This window comes from Corvus cornix, chromosome 2, assembly GCF_000738735.6.
Source record: "Corvus cornix cornix isolate S_Up_H32 chromosome 2, ASM73873v5, whole genome shotgun sequence".
NCBI lineage: Eukaryota > Metazoa > Chordata > Aves > Passeriformes > Corvidae > Corvus > Corvus cornix.
In genome coordinates this window covers 14560655-14584956 of record NC_046333.1, presented here as the reverse complement: position 1 = coordinate 14584956, position 24302 = coordinate 14560655, and the positions used below count along the sequence as shown (strand labels likewise).

The window sequence follows — 24302 nt, the reverse complement described above, 5'->3', positions numbered from 1 at the left end:
TCAGTCCATGATACCCAATGAACCAAAATAAAGAACAACTTGGCCATTTATTGATTTGAACCAACAAGCTGTAGTGAGTTAACACTTCCATGCTGCATCTTTGAAGGCTGCAGCTCAGCAGAGCTGGCAGAGCTGGGGCAGCAGGTTGTCTGTGCAGCGTTGGTTCTGCAGACTCATACCGAGTATTGGAATCGATATGTGAAGCATATCTGTAGTGCGCAGTTGTTCTGAAGGGGGAGCACTTGTTTAAAATCCTTTTTTTTGTTTAAGCAATCACAGCCTTAAGTGGTTTCCAGATGATTTGCAAGAAAGAGAACACATTAGGTTGCTGTTTGCAGACATTACCAGCAAATTATCAATCATTTCTGAAAACCGCTAATTGGAGAAAATAATGTAACTGCGTTTGTTTTATGATGTTCTGATTTCTGGAAATAATATTCCAGTGTATCAGATGGCTGCATTTGTAGATGGGGTCATCAAGCTGACTCTGGATTTGCTGGTGAAACACATTGTCCATGTCTTTACCTCCCTTCACATAGTGGTCAGTGTTTAGTATTGCTTCCTTTTAAGGTTTGCTTTCCTTAAGTATGAAATACCTTTGTGGCTCAACTGATCACACACCGCTGAAATAATGTGCCATCCATATTTTTGAAAGAACATTGTGTTTAAACGCACTCTTCTAAACAATACAGAAATGGAAAGCACTGCTGAAGAAATAACTCAAGTATATTAAGCTGGTCTGCATGTGGCTTTTGTTGTTGTTTTGTGGGGTTTTCTTAAAATGTTCATTCTTTTTGTGAAATGTGCTATTTCAGCTGGAAAAGAAAGAAAGGAAATCCTGGGGCCTGAAGCTCAAACAGATGAAATTGGATGTACAGGTATTTCTTTGTTAATCTGAGTCCCTTATACATAAAGTGCTATTGAATTTTGGTTAGGTGAGTATCATTCTGAAATCTTTGGAATTCTCCCACCTCTGTTTATAAAACTGCTTTGCTTTTCCATGCTACAGGTATTAAACTGTAAACAGTGTTTTAGCTGAGGAAAATAATCTGGGCACCTTTTGGTGGCCAGGATCCAGAGGTGTAGGTGACCAGTGACACAAGCAGCCCTCCCTCCCTCCCTCCCCAGGACTGACCACAGAGCTCCAGCAGCACCATGTCTCCAAAGGAAATAACTGGGAGTAGCAATGATCTTGTATGTAGGTGTACCCATCAACAGGTAGTGTTTTAAACTATGAAAAAATATATAAAAATAAACTTAAGCTAATACTGTATTTTATTATCAATTCCTCTGTTTGTACTGATTACACAGAAAGCAAAATAAAATGTGTACTTCAGTTTCAGACTCAAACAAAAACAGATGGTTTGTTATTTTTTCTAGTTCTCTGTTTGACAAAAGATTAATATATATCACATCTAACTTTTTAAAGTTGTTTGGGGGTTTATTTAATGCCCTTACTAGATAGGTAGATAATATTAGAGTAAGTCTTATTTAAAAGCAAACCCATATCTAAACATTGATATGGTTTAAACTCTAGATTCACACATTCTTTTCAATTCCTATAAAGTCAGTTCTCTCCACATAAATGTGGAGAGCTGCATTATTCATTGCATTACACTCTACATGTGAGAGACTGCCTCATGTCATAAAAAGATTGTGTCAAATTGTAAATTGAGTATATGACTTCACACTGAGATGAATCATAAAACTTCTCTTTCCTATTAAAAATATACTCCACATTAATAGTGGAGAACATCTGTCATGATTTAGGGTGCTGCAGGCAGAGCTTTCACAGAATGTTCCACCATGGTAAAAATAAACTCTATGAACAATGTATTTAGGGAAATACTTGGTATCAAATATTTATCATACGTGCATTAAGTAAAATATTTACTTTATTATTTGCTATTTTGCAATGCAGTTGATCACTGGGTTTTTCTCTTTAAGTTTTTAACTGGAAAATATTGAAGCTTGTTAACTAGATCTGAAGCCTTTTTGGTAGCCATTTCCAACACCAGAGAGCAAGCCAGTCAGAGTTCAAGTTTGCTGCATTTTTCTGGCCAGCTTGTTATTGAGTTTAAATATCTTCTTTGTGCTAATGAACAGTTATAAATAACATTAAAAATTGTGTCTTGAAGGCAGCAAAGGTACTTTTGCAAAGACAGGAGCCAAGATGGTAAACTGACCTTCCAACTACAAGGCCTAAATCATAATTAATGTTGCATTTAAGGTTTTTTTGGAAATTGATAAGAACAGCTAAATCTGAAATGATAAAAATGCACTGAGTTAAAGAGGCAAACTGTGTTTAGTCAAGTTTTTAAATATCATTATGCTACCAGTTCTTTTAAAATGTGGCATAATCTGGCATCTTAAAGGGCTTGACCTACACTAGTATCTGTAAAGAGTTTTTAAATCCTTGGCTAGAGGGAGATTTGGTAATGTAAATTACTGAATCTCATTTATGTTGTTTTTAAACTTAATTTTGTATCTTGTGGCTTGCTTTTCATGCTTAGTAAAAGAAGATGAATGTGATTCTGATGCAGAAAATGAGCAAAACCATGACCCTAATGTTGAAGAATTCCTTCAACAAGAAGATACAGCTGTTATCTACCCTGAAGCACCTGAGGAGGACCAGAGACAAGGCACGCCAGAAGCTAGTGGTCAGGATGAAAATGGTAAATATGTCACCAGTTCAGTTCTTATGGAATCAGTTGTACTCACTACTTGACCTAAAACTTCTGCTGTACTTAAGACAGCAGAATGCATGTACACATAACTATAGAGGAAAAAACTTTAGTTAAATAATTATAAGAGGATGGGATCATCATGCAAAAAACATTGCCACTTGATTTTGTGAAACAAGACATGCACTGGGATTCAGTTGTATGAGTACCTAAATGATAACCTCAAGTCATTGAAAAGAAAATTTCAAGCTTTCATAAATCCATTCAACATCCTTATATGAAAGAACAGAATAAACATTTATTAAATATAATAGATGTAAAGCAAAATAGTACAGTTCTATATAAGAATAACTTAAGAATAGTTATAACGTGTTTCTTTCCTTTTTTATCTTTCTAAACAAAGCTCCCAAAAGGATCTATTAGATAGAATTTCTTTTATTGGGTAGCCAGTCTATGACAGGCTTTTGGGTTTGGCTTCTTTGCCTGAAAAGACAGCAGTGGAGAAAAAAACCAGCATTGTTCATACAAAAACATCTATGTGAAAAAATAATGGCCTGTTGTTATTTTTAGGTAGATCTGGTTTTTTTTCTCTGAGAAAGTTTCATGCTTAAGGTGTTCTGAGTGAGATGAGAAGTTACACTTCGTTCATTTCTTCGTCATGAAATATTTGAAGGCAAATGCTGTTCAGATTGGTTTTGCATTCTGTGTGTTTTCTTAATTGTTCAGCTTAGATTGCTTGTGATAGTTGGAGTATTTATGATTTTTCAGTAAAAAGTAACATCTTACATAAATGGTTAGAATTTGTTGTGTTCTAGTCATTTTAAAAAATGTATATAACTGAACAGATAAATGTCATTGTAGCAGTAGTACTGTACTGGAGTCTAAGGGAGAGCAGTGAAAGAAGTAAAGATAATCTTTTTGTTCTTCTGCTCCAGAGATTTTATGCTATTAGAAATTTTACTTTAAAAAGTGCATTCATTAATTTAAGATTTTAATATGTGGTTGGAGTGGCGCATATTGTCAAGTTAGTTTTGCAGACTTGCCATATGATTTCCATGTAATCATTAAAAATACACATTTGTATTAATCATTTAAATTGGACCTATCCCAGTAACTTCACAGAGAAGCATTCTGAAGATCACAATGCTGAATAATAGTGTTTAGTGTTTTAATCATTTTGGAACAGAAAATGCCAAAAATATAGTGACATTTGGTAAAGGTATGTGCTTCCAAACTGCGTTACTGGACAAGAGAAGCGACAGAGTCAGAGTTTTTAGTGATATTGGGAAACTGTTGTCATTTCTCCATTTCCTCCAATGGAAATAGAATATAAATTAACATGCTTTTGACATTTCCACTGAGTTATATTTGTGCTGAAATTGAGTACTCTTTATGTCAGATGAGTTGAATTATAGATGGTAAAAAGAGAATTGAAAGGAGGCATACTTGTTCTTCACATATGGGGATGGCTTCATTTTTTCAGTTAAACCAGGAAAAACGGAAATTGATAGAACAACAAAAAAATCCCTGTGGATAGGGGTTACCTTGATTGTTACTGTAACAAGTGTAAAAGGACCTATATAACAGAAAAAGTGGTGATTTTTAGTAATAAGGAAAAGTGGTTTGACTCTACTTTTCACTGTTGCAAGAACAGTGGCACATTCAGTAAAAATAAAGTTGGTAAATTCCACACAAACAGAATGAATTGCTACTTCGTGGAACATATAATCAATCTGAGGTGATAACTGCTGGAAGAGGTCATGAAGGTAAATAATTCAGAGGTACTTTCTAAAGTACTGGTTCATTTTATGAGTATTAATAATTCTTACGGTTCTGAAACTTAAAATGACAGCGTGTACAAATGTGCCCCTTGTGCATCAGAGCATAAAATGTTAATCAGTAAAGACCTTCCACCTTTCTCATGCTCAGCACAGTGCATAGAAGCCTCCTTGCAACATTTGCTTCCTGCTTGTCTTGAAGCACGGAAGACTAGCATGGTCATTGGAGTATATCATACCTATAAATTGATGGTTTGATCAAATACAGGAAACCCTGCATTTATTTGAACATACCTTCATCAATTTATAAAGAAATATTTTTTTCAGTCCTTTAAAAAATAAATTTTTCAAGGATAGAATGAGTTACTATGTGGAGGGCTAAACATATGCTGATAAGAAGGGATGGAGTTAAAACTTTATAAATGGTGACTTCTTGAAATAGACTTGTGAAATTAATACTTAGCTTCAATCTGGTTTCACTTTTCCCTGTACTAATACAGATGTACTTCATGAAAGCCAGCAAAAGAGATTCCATCGATCACATTAGACTCATATGTATGCCCTTATGTTTGATATCTCTACTTTCTGCTCTGCAGACAGTATGCCCTACTAACATATACTTATCTGTGAATCACAGAATGGTTTGGGTTGGAAAGGACCTTTAAAGGTCATCTAGGTCCAACCCCTCTGAAATGAGCTGGGACATCTTCAAGTTTATCAGGTTGCTCAGAACCCTGTCCAGCCTGGTCTTGAATGTTTCCAGGGATGGGACATTTACCACCCCTGTGGGCAATCTGTTCAAGTGTTTTACCACCCTTATCACAAAAAATCTCTTCCTTATATCTAGTCTCAATCTACTCTCTTTTGGTTTAAAACCATTCCCCCTAGTCCTATCAGCATATTGTGCTGACTCTCTCCAGTGTACACTGGGGCAGCCATACCATAGTGCAGGAGATTGCATAATACCTGTGCAAAAATCTAAATTATCACTAGTCCTTCTCTGAAACAGATGGAGCTTCCAGCAGCTGCATGCTTTCTTACAGCAATAGCTGTAAATGCAAAGCCTGTTTGTTGCTGGTAATAAGTTTGGAACTTGTTGATTTAAATCTGGTGCATTGTCTGTCCTGTGTAGGAACACCTGACGCGTTTTCCCAGCTGCTCACGTGCCCGTACTGTGATCGAGGGTACAAGCGTTTCACCTCTCTGAAGGAACACATTAAATACCGCCATGAAAAAAACGAAGATAACTTCAGTTGCTCCTTGTGCAGTTACACATTTGCGTACAGAACGCAGCTCGACCGCCACATGACATCACACAAATCAGGAAGAGATCCAGTAAGTGGCCTTGGAATTAAGGGTTTATTGTCCTCTGTAGCAGCGCTGTGATTTGTTATATGGGCAGAAATGTACAGAGTGGGTAAGCTGTTCACAGCAGAATATCTGTGTGCTGATGGTCCAGTCCCAGAGCACACACTCAAGCTTGCTGCCCAAGTCAGGCCTTTTCTGTAGCTGTCGAAGACTGAGATCTCAATTCCTGTTTTCATTCATCTAGGCAGTTGTTTTCAGAAGTGCTTTATTACATTTATAGGTAATTTGTTGTTTTTTCCTATTCGTTGGCCTAAAAATTGTGTAAAAATTATGACTCAAATCTAATTGCAAATCTTTAATGAAATACTTCCTTTTTTTTTCTTAAATCCTGTTTGGATCATTTGCAATTTACTGTAGCATTTTTGCCTTTAAGGAACAAACCTTTCCATTGCTTGAATTGTGAGGTACAGTTTTTAAATGAAATTCATGCTATAAGACCATTTACAAATAATTAGTCTGTAAAATAAGGTGTTTCAGTACTAAATGAAGCGACATAAAAGGCTAAAGATGTTATGAGCTTCTTTTCTCTGGTTCATGGACTGACCTGAGGGCATGGTTCCCTGAAATGTCTTCCATGAGTTAGCCATCTGATCACTACAGATCCTGAGATTCTGTTCTCCTGTCCCTCTTCTTTTCTTTTTTTATCCCCACAATGTCGCATCGTCCATTGCCAGCACATGCTTCCATAGCTTATCAGAGGCACTCTGAGGCTCAGGAACCAAGTGAAACAGTCAGGAATTATGCAGAGAGAAAACCATACAGATTTTCCACCACCAACTTAAAGAGGTTTGGAGATGTTTTCTTCTGAGGACAGACTAGAAAGATTGATACTCTCCAGAAACGAAACAGGAGACAAATACAACAGAAAGACGCAAAACAGAATGTGAAAGTAAAGGTACTTGCACCATTTCTGGTAGCACCAAACCAACAGATCTTTTGTTAAAAGGCTGAAAGGCTGTAGCCCAGAGTAAAGGAGATGCTTTTTTACACATTGGCTATTAACCTCCGTCCTACAAAGTACCACCAAGTCCAGCAATTTAAAGGGCTTAAAAATTTATTATACATTTCTATATCTAAGTGTTCACATTCGCAGGTCAATTAAGTAGGTACAAGAAGTATCAGCCATCCTGCTGCAAGGATTTTATTTTCTCACAAGCTTTGGAATAACCTCACCAGCATATTCTGGTGTGGCAGTTCTTTTTTATTCAAATATGCTTCCCATGAACAATTAATTTCTGTTTCACTTCCTTTTTGGCTCTGCTTCTACTTGAAAAGTTACTTTCGTCTTATATACATCTTATATTTCTAACTATAAAGTCTATGAATGCTATTTATATAATGCTTTTTTGTGGGCTACCACATTTGTTTTCAGTCTTTTCAGTTACAAGCCTAAAACCAGAAGAATAAGGTAGTTGAGGGAGATGGAAGCCTTTCTCATTCTTGCATGTAGTTTGAATGAAAAAATAAAAAATACCAAGTGAGTAAACACTCTCAGAAGAATTGCTAAAAAGGGAAGCTTAAATTGTATTCCTGCAGATATGTTTTAATGGATTTATACTTTTGAAGGCACAATTGTATTTGATTAATGTTGTTCCTAGGAAGTATCTGGAACTCAGTATTACACCTGTTTAAGTGTGTTCTTTTCTCTCAAGCCATAACCAGAATTAAAACTACAATAGTTTAGATACTTGGCAAATTTGAAATACTTATTTGTTTAGGTTATTATCACAAAGTTGTCATGTCTTCAAAATTGGCTGCATATACATGATTACATCATTTGTGTAATGGAAAATGAACTTTTGTCCTTAGTAAAATATAGACCTCCTGGTTGTGGATCTTAAACAGCTGCATGTTTAAAACTTGATGTCTTATTCTAAAAGAACTTCACCTGACAATAGATTATTTGGATAACTTGGTTAGCTGGTAATGTCCATCATGTGACAGTTTTGTAATTGTTCTGTACAAAGAAGCAACGAGCAAAGATAAAATCTAGTGTAGTGAAGGCAGTGGAAGGGGTACCTGCACACTGGACCTCCTTCTGAGCCAGGGAGAGGTGTGCAAAACTTCTGCTCCAGCAGAGAGCTGAGAGCCATCCTGCACCTTCTCCTTCATCCCTCCCTCCTCCCCATGCTCCTCATGGCTCCCTTGGCTGCTCCTACACCACTAACAGTTGGTAGGAGGTGATGCTGCATATGTGTCGTCTGACTCCACATGTGAAGCACCAGAAGAGATGCTGAAGTGTGAAAAAGTGCTTCTTATATTTGTTTTAATTTTTTTCTCATCAATTTATGAAGCACCTGTAGGTAGTCTTTCAGAATTTTGCAGTGTTGTGCACACTGCTGAAAAATGGCAGTTCTTAGAGACTGTGGTCAAACCATCTGTGAAAAACCCCTGATACACCTGTAATTTCTGTCTTCCAAATAACTTTTGAGGATTCTCATTAATTAGTTTTGTTCTCTGGTGTGAGAGGGGTGGGCTTCAGTCCTAAGCATAGTAAACATTTGATGCAGGGATGTATTAGTGGCTAGTTACAGACCTTAATGCTGATGGTTCTTCTTTCAGTCCTTGAAGGAGTGCAAAGAAATGTTCTTTGAATATTGCAGTTAATTCTCTAATGAGGCTTTAACAGTGCTGAAATGGGGAAAAACGTTTGAATCTGAGAAAATGAAGGTGAAAGTATTACAGGTGGTACTTTGGAGAAGTGTTATGAGTTCTCAGTTACTTTTAAAGAAGATCCTTCAAAGTATTTCTGACAAAGTCCCAGATATATAAAACAGTATTACAAGAGACAGCAAGAAAGCTGAACAGAGAGTTACAAATATAAGAAGCTAAGGCAAAATAGATTTGGAAACACTACATAGCAGAAAGCTTAAAGCACCTTATAGCTATGATCAGGAAAACAGGAAAACTCATTAAAAATTTGGTAAGCGGAGTGTGGACTTCCATGCCTTAGAAATAGAATATTAGATTTAAAGACTGGAGCAGAATCATTTCTGACAGATTGAATGCATGCACTGATACTTAGTATGAATATTTATGTCATCCAGGACCTGCAGTAACTGTATATATCCTGAGATCTGTTAGCTTGTATAATCTCAAGTCAAATGGTACTAACTGATTCTTGGCAGGCTTAAGTAAATCTTGACATGGTCCCCTAGACTCAGTGCAGTTGGATCATTAAAGTGAAATGCAGTGAGTCAGCCACAATATTCTAGAACATCATCTTCAAGGGACTTAGTTAAATGGAGCTGAAAAGCCATGTGAACTAGCAAAAGACAGCTGACAAACCCCGGAATGAGGGTCACATGCTAATCAGGATAAGCTGGAGTAGAGACCTCACTGCAGAGCCCAGGAGGAGGCAGGAAGCTGCCCACCCTGAGCAGGGTGGGAGCAGAATCTCCTGAAAGGTAAAATCTGCAGCTCAACCAAATGCTTATCCCAAGGGAACCATTGAATTAGAGTATTGGGAAGTAATTTAGATTATCTTATTTCAATTTGTCTTCTGTTAGCATTTGTAACATATAAAGGAGGACAGGGAGTAGAACAGGAAGGGTTGATAGTTTGGACAGCATATCTCATTGCAAGAGTTCAGACTTTCATCCAGCAACCTGCACAACCATGGGTTCTTCAGATCTGCAGGCATGTCTCACAGCAGGGTCATCATCCTGTGTTTTATCCATCCTTGCTGCTCCAGCACACTTCTCAGCCCAGCAGTCATGTCTGTGCTCAGGGAAGAGCCCCAGCACGTGGTGAGCATCTGCTCCCAGTGCTGCCGAGCGCAGCAGGCCAGAGCCAGGGGTAGGAGTTCCCCACATGGTTTCACACCAGAGGCAGCTGATCCACACCCACTGCTCGTGGTGGGCAGCCTCTTTTTCCCCAGAGTCCATGAACAGCTTGTCACAAACTGTCCGCTGCGGCTTGTCGGTGCTGGAGCCCAAGGTGCCACGACCTTCCTAAAAGCATCTCCAGAGCGAAGCCACTGGGCAGGACCACTGTATACGCATGGATAGCTCCAGTGAATGGGTCGACGACAAAGAGACGGGAAGGGTCTCTGGATAGAGTTCCACGGGAGGGGTTTAATGCAGCCATGCTCGTGAAGGGTTCCAGGGATGAAGACAAAGAACAATGGAGGGTCCAGGGTTAAATATGGGAGCAGATCAAGCCTCAGGGACCAATGATCTGAGGGCTCGAGGGCAGTACACAGGTGGGGTTAGGGTAAGGGAACTAATGGGGAAACTCTGAGGAAGTGGTGATGGGGCAGGGGTCAATGGGGGAAACCTGGAGTGGAGAACCTTCTAGGGCAGGGACATACAAGGTAGCAAGGGGCAGGGAGGCCGTGGGCCAACCAGGGAAGCAGAACTGGGATACATTAACATACTAGAATAATGCATCCTGGGAAAAGCCTTTTCTGTCACCCTAACCTGGGGAGGAATCTTCAGTACTAAGGACTGCCTCACCAGTGGACTCTCTTTGTCCCTTGTATCATAGGCTCACCAGCCACCACACAGCTCTGTTCATGGGTTTATGAAAATGCTTCCCCCAGTTACCAAAAATGTGCAGTTGTATCCCAATTGTGGTAGAATATCTTTTTGCCAAGCAAGCTCTACTTAAAAAGGAGCTGCTGGGTTTTTTTTAATAGACAAGTTGTTTGAACAGAAGAATTCCTAATTCCTCTATTACATGTTGGTAATTAAGCTGCTTCAACTTTTAAAGTGCATGTGATTTTTGTCCTTAAAAATACACATTCATAGTTTTACACAGTTTGTGGTAAAATTACAGATCTTGCAAATACACGTCACATGTACTACATATTACGTGTCTATCTTAGCTTTTGCTTTTTTTTTATGCTAGTGTAGCAATAAAGACAAAAACAATTTAGAAGTTAATAAATGCTCACACAAGGCAAAATCTAACAAAATCACAGAGCTTCAGTGCAAATAGTGAAGAGGTTTGATGTTGTGTACTTGGCAAATCCCTCCATATTTTTATTTGTTTCGGTTTAGTTTCTCACATTTAATTTGCAAATTAATTGTGACCAGAAGTCCCTTTATTGTCACTGAGCTACCTTCCCTTGAGCAATCTTGTGGCATCATTATATAGAGGAATCCAAGGCCAACAGTAAACCCTGGAAGCATGTAAATGGAAAAATCAAGTCAATTGATTGAAGTTTAAACAGGCTTCTATCGACTTTAATGTTTTCTGTCCTGCATGAAATATTCTGTGGGTAGTGGGCTTGGGGTTTTTCCTGATGTTTTTGCTTTCACAAGTAGAATTAGGATTCATCCTGGAACTTCCTACTCACATAACATGTCAGTGTAGACATCACCTGAATTTAGGAGAAGGGGCAACTGTATTTTGAATTTATTTTTTTCTTTTTACTGTACCAGATTTATTCAGAAAAAATGTGTGTCTCAGTTTTTACCTGATTTGTAATTTGTTTCTTTTTCCATACCACCTTTAGTGTCTTATAATTATGGTTGATTGTTTTCAGGTTTGTATTGCATTTTCTCTGTTGCAATGTGAAAATACAAGGTGTTTGTGCAAGATTTTGTCCTGTAAAATAATTAAGACTTCTTTCCTACAGAGACATGTGACGCAGTCCAGTGGTAATCGAAAATTCAAGTGCACTGAATGTGGAAAAGCTTTTAAATATAAACATCACCTAAAGGAGCACCTACGAATCCACAGTGGTAAATAAATCAAGCATTGAATTGAGTACTAATGTTGCCATTTCTGCTCTTTATAACTTTGATGTAGTAGCAGTCTTGTAAGTCTAAGTTTAAAATACTAGTGTTTTCCTTATATTTTTCCCCCTGGAATACTGCAAGCACTGACTGCAGCCTTCAGCTGTGTGCAGGAAATATGCAGAAAAACTCAAAGAGGATTTAAAGTTGCAACTTAATCTCTTACAATTAAGGAAAACTTGACTTGTCACAGAAGAAATAGGGACATCTTTCTGGTCCTTTTCACTTGCCTGTTTTTTTCTTCAATGTTTGCAGATCATTCAGTGTGTTACAAGCCTTGCTGGAAAATTTTAATTGATAATAATCAGGGCATAAGAATCGTGTGTTCCTCCTGTCACTGTAATTGTCATCACTCAAGACAAGTCATATTAAAGTACACTCAGGACACAATTTATTAGAAAAGTTCCAATTTATAAGAAATGTTATATATAATAATATATTTTAATATATAATATAACAATAGGTTAGATGTGGTCACTCAAAAGAGATTATTAATTTCTGTCTTTAACCTGGTATTGTGGGTTATTGTGAGTATTGTAGCAAATATGGGTAGATTGTATTTGCATTTGCTGCAATAAAACATGCATAGCTCCTTATACAATTATGATTTGCATTTATTGCATTTTTTTTCTTTAATCATATTCTTTTTTTTTCCATTCTGAAGTACTTTATGTAGCTTCTGAAGTTAGTGGTGGTACTATTTTAATGGAGTTCAGTGAAATCTGTAATTGTCAAATAGAGAAATACTGGAACACATGATCATGTGGGCTCCATCCTATACCTACTAGTGGATCACAAACTTATTAAAGGAGCCTTGGATCAGAGCTATACTCTTACTGTTCAATCCACTAGATAAGATTATTTTTTTTTCCCTAGGACTTTTTGAGAGGTCATTATAATGTATTCTTTCTGGTAATTATTGTTTGATGTAGCTACGCTGTAACCTGGTTAACTGTTCCATATGCATTTTTTCTTTTCTTTTTTTTTTTTTTTAATCTTTAGGAGAGAAGCCATATGAGTGCCCAAACTGCAAGAAACGTTTTTCCCATTCTGGTTCATACAGTTCACACATAAGCAGTAAGAAGTGTATTGGTTTGATGCCCGTGAATGGTCGAGCCCGGTCAGGGCTCAAGATGTCTCAGTGCTCCTCCCCTTCCCTTTCTGCATCACCAGGTAGCCCAGCAAGACCACAGATACGACAAAAGATAGAAAATAAACCCTTGCAAGAGCAGCTTCCTCTTAACCAAATTAAAACTGAACCTGTGGATTATGAATTCAAGCCCATAGTGGTTGCTTCAGGAATTAATTGTTCAACCCCTTTGCAGAATGGGGTCTTTAGTGGTGGTAGCCCATTGCAGGCAACCAGTTCTCCTCAGGGTGTGGTGCAAGCTGTTGTTCTACCAACAGTAGGTCTGGTGTCTCCCATAAGCATCAATTTAAGTGACATTCAAAATGTATTGAAAGTGGCAGTGGATGGTAATGTAATAAGGCAAGTACTGGAAAACAATCATGCTAATCTTGTGTCCAAAGAACAAGAAACAATCAACAATGCATCTATACAACAAGCTGGCCATTCCCTCATTTCAGCGATCAGTCTTCCTTTGGTTGACCAAGATGGGACAACCAAAATTATCATCAACTACAGCTTGGAGCAGCCAAGTCAACTTCAGGTTGTTCCACAAAATCTAAAAAAAGAAAACTCTGTTCCTGCAAATAGTTGCAAAAATGAGAAATTACCAGAAGATCTCACAGTGAAGTCTGAGAAAGATAAGAACTTTGAAGGAGAGACCAATGATAGCACTTGTCTTCTTTGTGATGACTGTCCAGGAGATCTTAATGCACTTCAAGAATTAAAGCACTATGAAACAAAAAGCCCTCCTCAGCTTCCCCAGCCCAGTGGAACAGAAGCTGAGAAACCCGAGTCCCCTGTCCCATCAGAAGCTGGGGAGAACAACTTATCTCCTGGTCAGCCACCTTTAAAGAACCTTCTATCGCTCCTAAAGGCGTATTATGCATTAAATGCACAACCAAGCGCAGAAGAGCTTTCAAAAATAGCAGATTCTGTAAACCTACCACTGGATGTGGTAAAAAAGTGGTTTGAAAAAATGCAAGCTGGACAAATTTCTGTGCAGTCTTCTGGACCATCTTCTCCTGAACAAGTTAAATTAAGCAGTCCCACAGACAACGATGATCAAGCAGCAACTACAAATGTGAGTGAACCCCAGAACAGCACAAATAACTCAGAAAATCCTGTCAGTACAACAAAATCTCAGACTTTACCAGAGGGATCAACTCTGAATGGTTCACACAGTAGCACGCCATCTGCATCACCACTAAACCTTTCTTCATCAAGAAATTCACAGGGTTACACGTACACGGCAGAGGGTGTACAAGAAGAGCCACAAATAGAACCTCTTGACCTTTCTCTACCAAAGCAACATGGAGAACTGTTGGAAAGATCTACCATAACTAGTGTTTACCAGAACAGTGTTTATTCTGTCCAAGAAGAACCTTTGAACTTAACTTGTGCAAAAAAAGAACCACAAAAGGACAACAGTGTTATAGACTCTGATCCTATTGTAAATGTAATCCCACCAAGTGCCAATCCCATAAATATTGCTATACCTACAGTCACTGCCCAGTTACCTACAATTGTTGCCATTGCTGACCAGAACAGTGTTCCCTGCTTGAGAGCTCTCGCTGCCAATAAGCAAACCATTTTGATTCCACAGGTGGCTTATACATACTCTACTACAGTTAGCCCTGCAGTTCATGAGACACCACCAAAACAGACCCAAGCCAATGGAAATCAGGTAATTTGATCCCCATATTCCTGCATGATATATGTATGATGTATTCAATCTGTATCAGTACTGAGCTAACAGAAAACTATCAGGGTAAATTAAACAAAAATATAAATACAAGCTGTCAGGCTTATTTGACTTGACTGTAAATGGGTAATAGACATTACTGTTGTGCCCTCTGCAAAGCTAGTCAGCTCAGGCATCTTGAATCCAGACTAACAGAAACTGTTGTGCATGGACAGCTCAGTTCTTCTCCATATTTAATTTTCTAGGACATTAGTGCTCACTATTTTAAAGACTATCTAATGCTCCTGATCAAAAAGCAAAATAAAACCATAGCTTCTGTCTTTTGCTGGCTCTGTATCTCCTCTTTCCCCACACTCAGAAAATAAACTCTTCGGAATGTTTGGCTACATTTCACACTGCTCTGCTTCTTTGGCTTGCAAAGTAGCTGAATTCATCCTGCACTGTAATGGCACTTTAAACAAAACACAGATATATTCTCAATTGAAAGTCAGGGAGATATTTGTCTTCTTCATCTGCCATTCCTGTATCCTGGCTTGCTCTTCCCTGGGTGCATCCAGATGTGATCTAACCAGGGTCAGTCCTCCTGAGAATCACCTGTGCGCATTGAGGTAGGGACAGGGCAGAACAGAAAAGTGCCTGAGTGTTTCTGCTTAAATCTGAGAAACTTAATGATCTATTCAGGCTTCTGTATTGTCAGAGACTGAGGAGCCTTGAAGAGTTACAAGGTTGCTTATATTAAAAGCTTGAGACAGACATTTGAGGTAGCTAGCATGTACACTTTTATATTCAGATTTGATAGTATGTGATAAAATATGTGTGTAGTGATGCTGCTGATGTCAGTAGAAAATACTGTGCTTTTAGAGGGGAGTTTTAGCACTTGAAATGCTTAGAAATAGACAATTATATTTTTGAAACTAGTAATGAAACTATTTGAAGTCCCTTAAATTTGGGGCTAAGTAGTATTTTTGGTAGTTTCATGAGGAAGAAGGTAGTCAAATATTCAAATTCAAATGGTAACTTAAATAGCATTTTTGTGAAAACTTCAGCAAAAACAGCCTTTTAACTTCTTAAAGTCTGTGAGGCAGCAAAAGGTAGGTGGATTAGCAAAAAATGCAGTTAGTTGGCAAATTTGTTCTTCCCACTTACTGAAGTGCTTTACAGGTCTGTAATATTGCATTTATTTTATGGGCCCTGAATTGGACCTGGCCAACAATTAGATTTGGATGTGATTAAAGCCAGTCCCAGTAAGGATTCTGCATCTGGGTGGTGGCAGGGACTGCAAAGCAGAACAGTGCAGTAAAAGATTTTTTTTGACTGTGGAAGTCTAAACAATTTTGTTTGTCTGCTTATGGAATTGAATGAGAATAGCAGCTTCATTTTATGTGGGTTACTTTTTTTATTGAACTTAACTTTTTTTTAAATTTTTCTGAAGGATGAAAGGCAAGACACTAGCTCAGAAGGAATACCCAATGCAGAAGATCAAAATGATTCTGATTCAACACCCCCAAAGAAAAAAATGAGAAAGACAGAAAATGGGATGTATGCATGTGATTTATGTGACAAAATATTCCAGAAGAGCAGCTCATTATTGAGGCATAAGTATGAACACACAGGTATGTACTGGGAAAAGATGTTTCCGATCATTATTTCTTTGATAACGTGTAATTGATAATCTCAACTGGAATCCAGTTTTCAGACAGTGTAGGGAAGTGTAGCAGTCCTTACTGCCTGTGCTAAGCTTTCTTTAGAAACCCCTGGTTTTGTATATTTGTGTGACAGAACAGTGATTCTGTCTTTCTTTCAATTTGTTAGACCTGAACCCTAAATAGAAAAATGGGAGGTTTTGCATCTGGCTTGTGAATAATCATCTGTGAACCACAGCCTATAACTGAGGATATATTACTTTTAATTTACCTTGCCTGGTTATAAATTAAGAAAAAAATAAAAATATAAATTGGAAAAAAAAGGATCATGTATGTATTTGATACTTTACGTGAAAAGCAGCATGCCTGTCTGGCATGAAGGATTTTCAAACTGAGCCATATTTGTAATGACCTGAAATTAACAGGTTCAGATATTCATTAGACATAGAATCTAACCAGCAAAGAACACCCTTTTGGCTTTGATTTTTATTTTTAATTTCTCATAGTTGTCCCTTTTGGCTCCAGTTTTGGTATCTTTAGGATTTTTTTAGTACCTCTTGCTCTCTTTTTTCTTCCGTGATGTCGTAAAATAAAAATTCTTTTTTTAATTCGTTAGGTGCCAAATACATACTGGGTTTTGTATTATGTATTTCTTTCTTGCTGGCTCTGTTATGTCCTCTTTCCCCACATCCATAAAAGAAACTCTTTAGAACTTTTGGCTACTCCCATCATGCTGCTCTACTTTCTTGGTTTGCAGAGTAGCTGAATTACTATATTATATTCTATTAATTACATTTCTGTGTATTAACATTTTAATGTTATCTCACATATAAAATTAAAAGCATTGCAAATTCTTTTTTGTCTTGATCTTCTCAAGTTGTATTCATTAAGGGTATCTAATTTCATACCTATCCTGTCCTGAGACTCTTTTAACTCCTCCTTTTCCTAACACAATTGTTCTTCCCATACCAGTTTTGAGTTCAATGTAATGTTCAAAATCATAAAATCATTTAGGTTGGAAAAGACCTTTAAGATCATTGGCTCCAACCATTAACCCAGCACTGCCAAGTCCACCAGTAAACCATGTCCCAGAAGTGCCACATCTACACATCTTTTAAATACCTCTGGGGATTTAAATGACTTCCCTGGGCAGCCTGTGCCAGTACAACCCTTTTGGTGAAGAAATTTTTCTTAATTTCAAATCTAAACCTTCGCTGGCACAACTTGAGGCCATTGCATCTTGTCCTGTCACTCCTTCCTTGGGAAGAGAGACCAGCACCCACCTCGTTGCTTGTTCAGCATGAGATAACATGGATGTGCTGGTCATCTATGTAGTGTGACCAAAAACCTGCTGTCTTACTTTGTCTTTTATGTCTGAACTAAGACTGCAAAGTTCTTTTGTGTAACAACTTCGAATGTTAAAATAACACTGCTAGGCTCCTGATACATTTATGAGAGACTCTGGAATCAAGAGAATAGCTGGAAAACAGAGCAGAAACACACTGAGTGAAACAGGTTTTTCATGTCAATACATGTGTATTCAGCAAGTTTTGTACATAAAATATTCAACCTAGATTTTAGAATGATTTTCCTTTCACCAGTATCATGGAAGGACTTGGTACACAAAAGCCAACATAAAAGTTTAGTTGATTTTAAATTACCATCAAGATAGAAAAGTTAAAATGGTTTTGATTGAAAATAGTTTATGCAAGAAAAATGTCTCCTTTTCTAATTTATATTTGCACTTTTTTTGTGCTAGAAGGTGTATCTGAGAATCTCTTTATCCTCCTATGAGTTTTCCTAAAAAAGTTACAAATTACTCTTGTGATTGTGACAATGTAGTCTTGCACCTTCATCCTTTGGGAGAGAAACTCAGGTTGATAAAGCATGGAGTAGAACATCTTGTTAAATAAAATTTAATCCATGCTAATAAGTTCACCACCAGCATTTTTCAATGAAAACAACAGTGTGCATTTTTAAAACTTCAGCTACAAAATGTCCAATTGTTTGTCCTTTACTTTACAGGTAAAAGACCTCACGAGTGTGGAATCTGTACAAAAGCATTTAAACACAAACACCATTTGATTGAACACATGCGACTGCATTCTGGGGAAAAGCCCTACCAATGTGACAAGTGTGGAAAGCGGTTTTCACACTCGGGGTCTTACTCTCAGCACATGAACCATCGCTACTCCTACTGCAAAAGGGAGACGGAGGAGCGCGACAGCGCCGAGCCGGAGGAGATGGGCCCGGAGGTGCTGAGCAGCGAGCACGTGGTGGTCAGGGCGTCCCCCTCGCAGATCGACTCGGATGAGAGAGAGAGCCTAACCAGGGAGGAGGAGGAATACAGCGAAAAAGAGGAAGAGGAGGAAGAAGAAAAAGACATAGAGGGACTTCAGGAAGAAAAAGAATGTAGGGAACTACAAGAAGTAGGGGATGCAGAAGAAGAAGCAGCAGTAGAAGAAGAAGGGAAAACTGAAGAGAACAAGAATGATGAAGCTGTAAATCAAGCAAGCAATGCAGAACCAGAAGTTATACAAAATAATGGGCAGGTGTCAGAAGAAAATAACAAATAAAGCTTACATGCTAGGTTTTTTCTATAAGGAAAAAAAAAGAAATTGGTAATGAAGTTCCTTCTATATTATACATGCTTTTCATGGAAACGCAGTAGCCTGCATACTGTGATTTCTGTTCACTACTGTGTAAAAAAATATATATATAAAAAAAAGAAAAGAAAAAAAAAAAGAAATCCAGGTGTGCCTGAACCTCAGACTTAGTAATTTTTCACACAGTTTTCCAAGTTAGGAACAAGTTTATAACATGAAGCAGATTAGAAAAATACAGTGACTCTGGAAGCAAAGGTTTAACAGGTTGTAGGAAACCTGATTATTAGACAAGCATCTGGCATTGTTTGTTTTATCAGTATTAATTTTCATTCTTAAGTTGATTAATTTTTAAACTGTACAATTGGGAGAGATTTATATGATTTTTTTTTTTTTAATGGTAAAACATTTCCTAAATCCGCTTCAGTATTTTCTTATGTTTTAAAATGTGAGAACTTCTGCACTACAGAATTCCCTTTTGCAGAGACATGTAATGCAGTTGCAAACAGTGCTTGGCTACCTTTGTAAATTCAACCTAGAAGGTAGCAGTTTCTGACATTAGATGTTGTAGTAGAGCATATTATCATTTAAAGTGTATTGTTAGCCTTAAGAAAGAAGATGATAGAAGAACTGAAGTTTCTTACTCATGTGGTTAAAAATGTAGTTGAGAAGATTGTCGTTGAGTTCTGATTGCAGGGACTAACAGTGTTAATACTGGTAAGGACAGGAAAGTTGTCAAAAACAGTGTTTGTAATTGTGTTTTGAGTATGTAGTAACAATATGAAGGATATGATATGAAGCTTTGTATCTCTTTTGGCCTTATGCAAGACCTGTGTGCTGTAAGTGCCATTTATCAGTATTACAAAGGCTCTAAGCAGCCTTTATCCAATGTGTGGCCTACAATAACTAGCATTTGTTGATTTGTATCAAACTTCTAAACTATTCATGGGGAAAAAAAACACTCAGCCATCAGAGAAGTAAGAACACTGGTATATTTCATTATTTAATTATTTGGTGGTATTTTGGGTTAATACCTGACTTGCAGAATTTCTCTACAATAATTACAAGGGAAATTTTCTAATCTGCTTTATTGCTTTATTGGTTTACTTTAATTTCAGACACATACATGACATGTTATCTGGCTCATAAGTATTTTCAAATGTTAGTTATTATGGACCCCATTTATTAACAATGTTAGCTGATTTTTACCTATCAGTATTATTTTATTTCTTTTAGTTTATAGATCTGTGCAACATTTTGTACTGTATGTCTTCAAACCTGGCAGTATTAATACCCTTCTTACTGACATATGTACCTTTTTAGTTTTAGAAAACTTTTATATTTATGTGTCTTATTTTTATATTTCTTTATTTATTACACAGTGTAGTGTATAATACTGTAGTTTGTATTAATACAATAATATATTTTAGTATGAAAATTTGGAAAGTTGATAAGATTTAAAGTAGAGATGCAATCGGTTCTCTTGCATTGAGATTTGATTTAACAGTGTTATGTTAACATTTATACTTGCCTTGGACTGTAGAACAGAAGAATTAAAATGGGAATGTATTAATTTTACAATTGCAATCAATTCATTTTACCTTTACCCAGTTTTTAATATAAAGCTCTTAAATTTTGAAATTCACTGTGTGACTAATAGCATGATGCTCTGCAGTTTTATTAAGAGATTAGTTTAACCATAAAACTCTCATTTCCTTAGTAAGCCAAATTAGAATAATCTTATAAAACAGTGTTGGGAACAATGTTTAACATTTTTGTGCCAATTTGTTCCTGTATTCATGTATGTATGTTACAAATCTGAAACTTCATTTTTAAGTTCCTTGTTACATCATGGTCATTTTCTAGTTTTTTACCAAACTCCCCATCTCACAATAAAATGCATCAACAAGTCTGACCTACTGTCATTATTCTGGTAATGTAGAAAATGCATTTAAATTCTTTCTCTGAGGAGTTACTGAGACACAGATCCTGCTTCAGTGTTGATCCTGGGTTTCAGTGGTACATAAGGAGCATGGAAGTGAAAGAAGAGTTTGAACTGTGTGCAGGCACAGGGATTGCTACGTTAGTTCATTGGTTTACCAGCGTCAGGAGAACAACTGAGTTTTCAAAATGAACCATGTGGCTTTTTTGTTTGGTTTGGTTGGGTTTTTTTGGTTGTTTTTTTTTTTTTCTATACCTATCTAATACACTGTTTAATGCTATCTTATTCAATAAGACTGCTTTTAAATGAAGTAAGTCCACAACTGTTTGCTTGACTTAGCAATAAGTTAGTTGTCTGTGGAAAGGCTGGTGTATATATATTGCTGTTGAACTTTCCAAAGATACAATGCCAACATTACAGATACGTAATTTCAGTAATGTAAATATAAAGCCTTGAAAATTTTATTACATAGGCATGTTTACAATGTTTTGCAGTTCAAGCAAAGTTTACAGACTGTTCCTTAAGCAAAGTTCTGTTCTTTAATGATCCCTAAAATGGGATTTCAGTTGTTAAGGGGGGGGGGGGTGGGAGAGGGAACGGGGGGGCGGACTGGGAATGGGTTTAAGGAACATCATTTAAGTTATTTTATATTCACATACCTATGTTCTGAATATTTCTCAATCTTATTATCTCAACATTAACACATACAAAGGATTTATCCCATATACTAATCATTTTACTTTGTGTGCATTTTGCTGTACAGTATACCAGTATGGCACTTTTAACTAGAGTAAACCTCTAACTTCATAGGATCATTGAGCTAAATATGAGAAAGCTGTTTTGAAAAAACCAATCACTTTCGTTGCATTAGTAATATCACCTTGTAAAATTTATCATAGCAGAATTAATCAGGTGGTCCAGAATTTCTCACAGGTAAAACTGTCTCTGCTCTCTTCTAGGTAATGAAACACACCTTCTTGAAACTATTTTAAGATTTTCCGTATTTTTCATATTCCAAGATGTCTGTGGTAATAAATCCAGTGAGATATATTGAAATGGGAAAATTTTGTTGTCTTTAGTATTAAAACAAAGAATTTTAATAAGCCCAAGGTTACTCATGTAAGTGACAGCTGAATGTAGAAGGCCAGTAACTTGGATAGAGAGTGAAGTCCAAGCAATTGTTACTCAGGAAATGTCATTGTTTTGGGGAAGAAAATTTATATTCATTACTTAGACTACGAAACCATTATTAACATTTTTGTCTTCAAAATGGATTGGTGCACTGGGTTTTGTGTCTGTTAAGCTCAGCGATGTCTCTGGTGTTTGTGACCTTGTAACATCATCTGTTACCTGTTTGAAAAACACAGAAACTGTGGTGTCTTCATTTAGCTGAGCAAACTCATGTGGAAGCCAGAGGTGCTTAGAGGACACGGGTGCCATTCCCAGCCCCGGCAGTGAGATTCCAGCAGTGAGGAAGCTCTGTGTGAGTGGAGATGCCTGGGCAGCTGTGACAGAGTCCAAGCCCCAGGGGACCGGCAGCAGCCCAGCTGCAGCTATGTGGGTTTTGTGAGTTTGTGACCTCTCTCTAAATTAATGGCAAAGCAGTTTCAAGGACAGTAAGTTTCACACACACACACACAAAAAAAAAAAAAAAAAAAGTGAAAGCAAAAGTGTAAAGCCTTTGATTCTGTCTTTTAGAGATAAATGAAAGTTGGGAAAGAGCAGCAAACATGAGATGTGTAGTTTTAATAAAACTCCACTGTGCTATGACCTGTTCTTCAGTCACAAGATGAAACGCAGCTACCCTGTGTGCCCAGGCTGATGTCTGTGCCTGCTTCTTCCTTAGGCTCACCATGCATGGCTCATCTTGGCACAGCAGTCAGGGACAGGCTGGCAGAAGGAAAAGTATCCTTAAAATTCAGCGCGGGACAGAGCACTGCTGTGCCTGGGGTGCTGGTTTTGTTTGTGCTTCAGAGTATAACAAATTGCCACCTCAAAATCAGTTGTAGTTGCTAAATTGTGACAGCTGTATGTCCTATTTTATCATGTAATATGAGAACAGGAAAAATGTTACAGAATAACTATAGGAAGATTGTTACAGAAGTAAATACTAAGTTTCGGGCCCTGGGATGGGAAATAACTCTTCTGAGATCCTGAGCTAATAGCGTAAGAAAGGGGGACTTAAGGCTACAAAGAAAGCTGGAAGATACATTGAGGAGGAGTAATTCTCCACTTCCAGTAGTACTCATGGCATCCCAGTGGTGATTTTGGTGGCATTCCCAAATTCTCCAAAGCCACATTACTGTCCACTTGCTGGTTTTCTGAAGCAACCTATCCATATATGTAATCGATAACACAGCAATATTCACCTATGCTGTATGATGAGCTTGAAAATTTTTTTTTAAATTGTGTTGAATTACAAATAGATAAATTAATGGATGCTAGAAAAAGAAGTGAGAAAGTTTTGTTACTTTGGCTAATCTCAGAGTTACAATGTGTTTCAATAAATACCTTAAATTTTAGTAGAATAATGCATTATGGCATATCAACCCAGAACATAACATATTTACCCTAAAAGGCACTGTTGTTCAGACTGAGTAAAAATTGCTTCAGCTGGCAATAAGTGTTGTATTCACACTCTGGAGTAAAATTATTCTAATGCAATTATTGCTGGTAAACCCAAAGTCAATGTCTGTACAAGCAGCAGTTTACTCATGTTTGTGCTGGCAAAGTGTACCTGGGATGGTGGTGGCCACCAGACTGAGTGGCAATTTGAAAGCAAAGCTATTTCTAAGATAGAAAATATAACACTACTAAAAGCCCAGGTTTTGCCACAGCAAGATGCTACACTGAGGCTTTTATCATCACAGCAATGAAAGATCAGGACATGACACTCCAAACCAACATAGAAGTCCATAACAGAGGAATGAAAATACTTCTTAGGCTAGAGAAGACCATTAGAGGTGAAAGTAATGGTTTGAGGACGAGAAAAGTCCATTTTGGTCCTGGAGGCTGTAGTGAAGATAGGTGATGGCTTTTGAGCAGACGAGCTGAGAGAAAAGAGCTTAATCTGCACTGTGCTGAGCTCTTCTTCAAACTGCTTTCTTTCTAATTTACTACCAATGTATAAGTCTGCACACAATTCTCTGCTTGGATAGAGGTTTTTGATGTATATTTTGCGGTTCGCAATCTGGTACTTTAAAAAGTACTTTTTTTATCTTTCCTTGACAGAACAGCTTGTTTAATTGTTGCTGCAATAATTTATAGAAAATTTCATAGTGGAAATTCAATATTAGAGTATCCTTCAGGTCTGTACTTTGTCATTTATTGTTCATGTTTTTCTTGAACTGTTGTTCTAATGATATTTGCACAGTCTGATTATCACCAAATAAAAAATAAAACACAAAAGAAAGTGACAACCATATTAACTCTTAAAAGTGACCAATTATTTACTAATTTTGTTTTATCCCTCTGCTCTTCCATGGCCTCTGGTTACTAATCTGTCACACAGTCATCTTAACTGTGTGTATCATGCCTATCATCCACATTGTATATCTGTTGTCTCTAGGGGAAACAATATATTGTTATGCATTTCATTGCTTCACAAAAAGTAATCTACTTTTTAAAAAACTGTAATTAGAAAATAAACTGATAGTTGGGATTAAATATGAAATGTGCTGCTGAAAGGAGCACTTTTGTGGCAGAGTTT

At 37.3% G+C, this 24302-nt stretch overlaps 1 protein-coding gene across 1 annotated transcript in view; it reads left to right on the top strand.

Moving 5' to 3' along the window:
- Window positions 1-20566, top strand: part of ZEB1 (zinc finger E-box binding homeobox 1) — a 124072-nt gene extending 103506 nt beyond the window's left edge. The window contains exons 3-9 of the mRNA XM_039548264.1: window positions 816-878; window positions 2514-2675; window positions 5595-5797; window positions 11415-11520; window positions 12577-14387; window positions 15838-16018; window positions 18074-20566. Coding sequence (XP_039404198.1) covers window positions 816-878; window positions 2514-2675; window positions 5595-5797; window positions 11415-11520; window positions 12577-14387; window positions 15838-16018; window positions 18074-18624 — 3077 coding nt within the window. The 3' untranslated portion in view covers window positions 18625-20566. The remainder of the gene's footprint in view (window positions 1-815; window positions 879-2513; window positions 2676-5594; window positions 5798-11414; window positions 11521-12576; window positions 14388-15837; window positions 16019-18073) is intronic.
- The last annotated feature ends 3736 nt before the right edge of the window (window positions 20567-24302 follow it).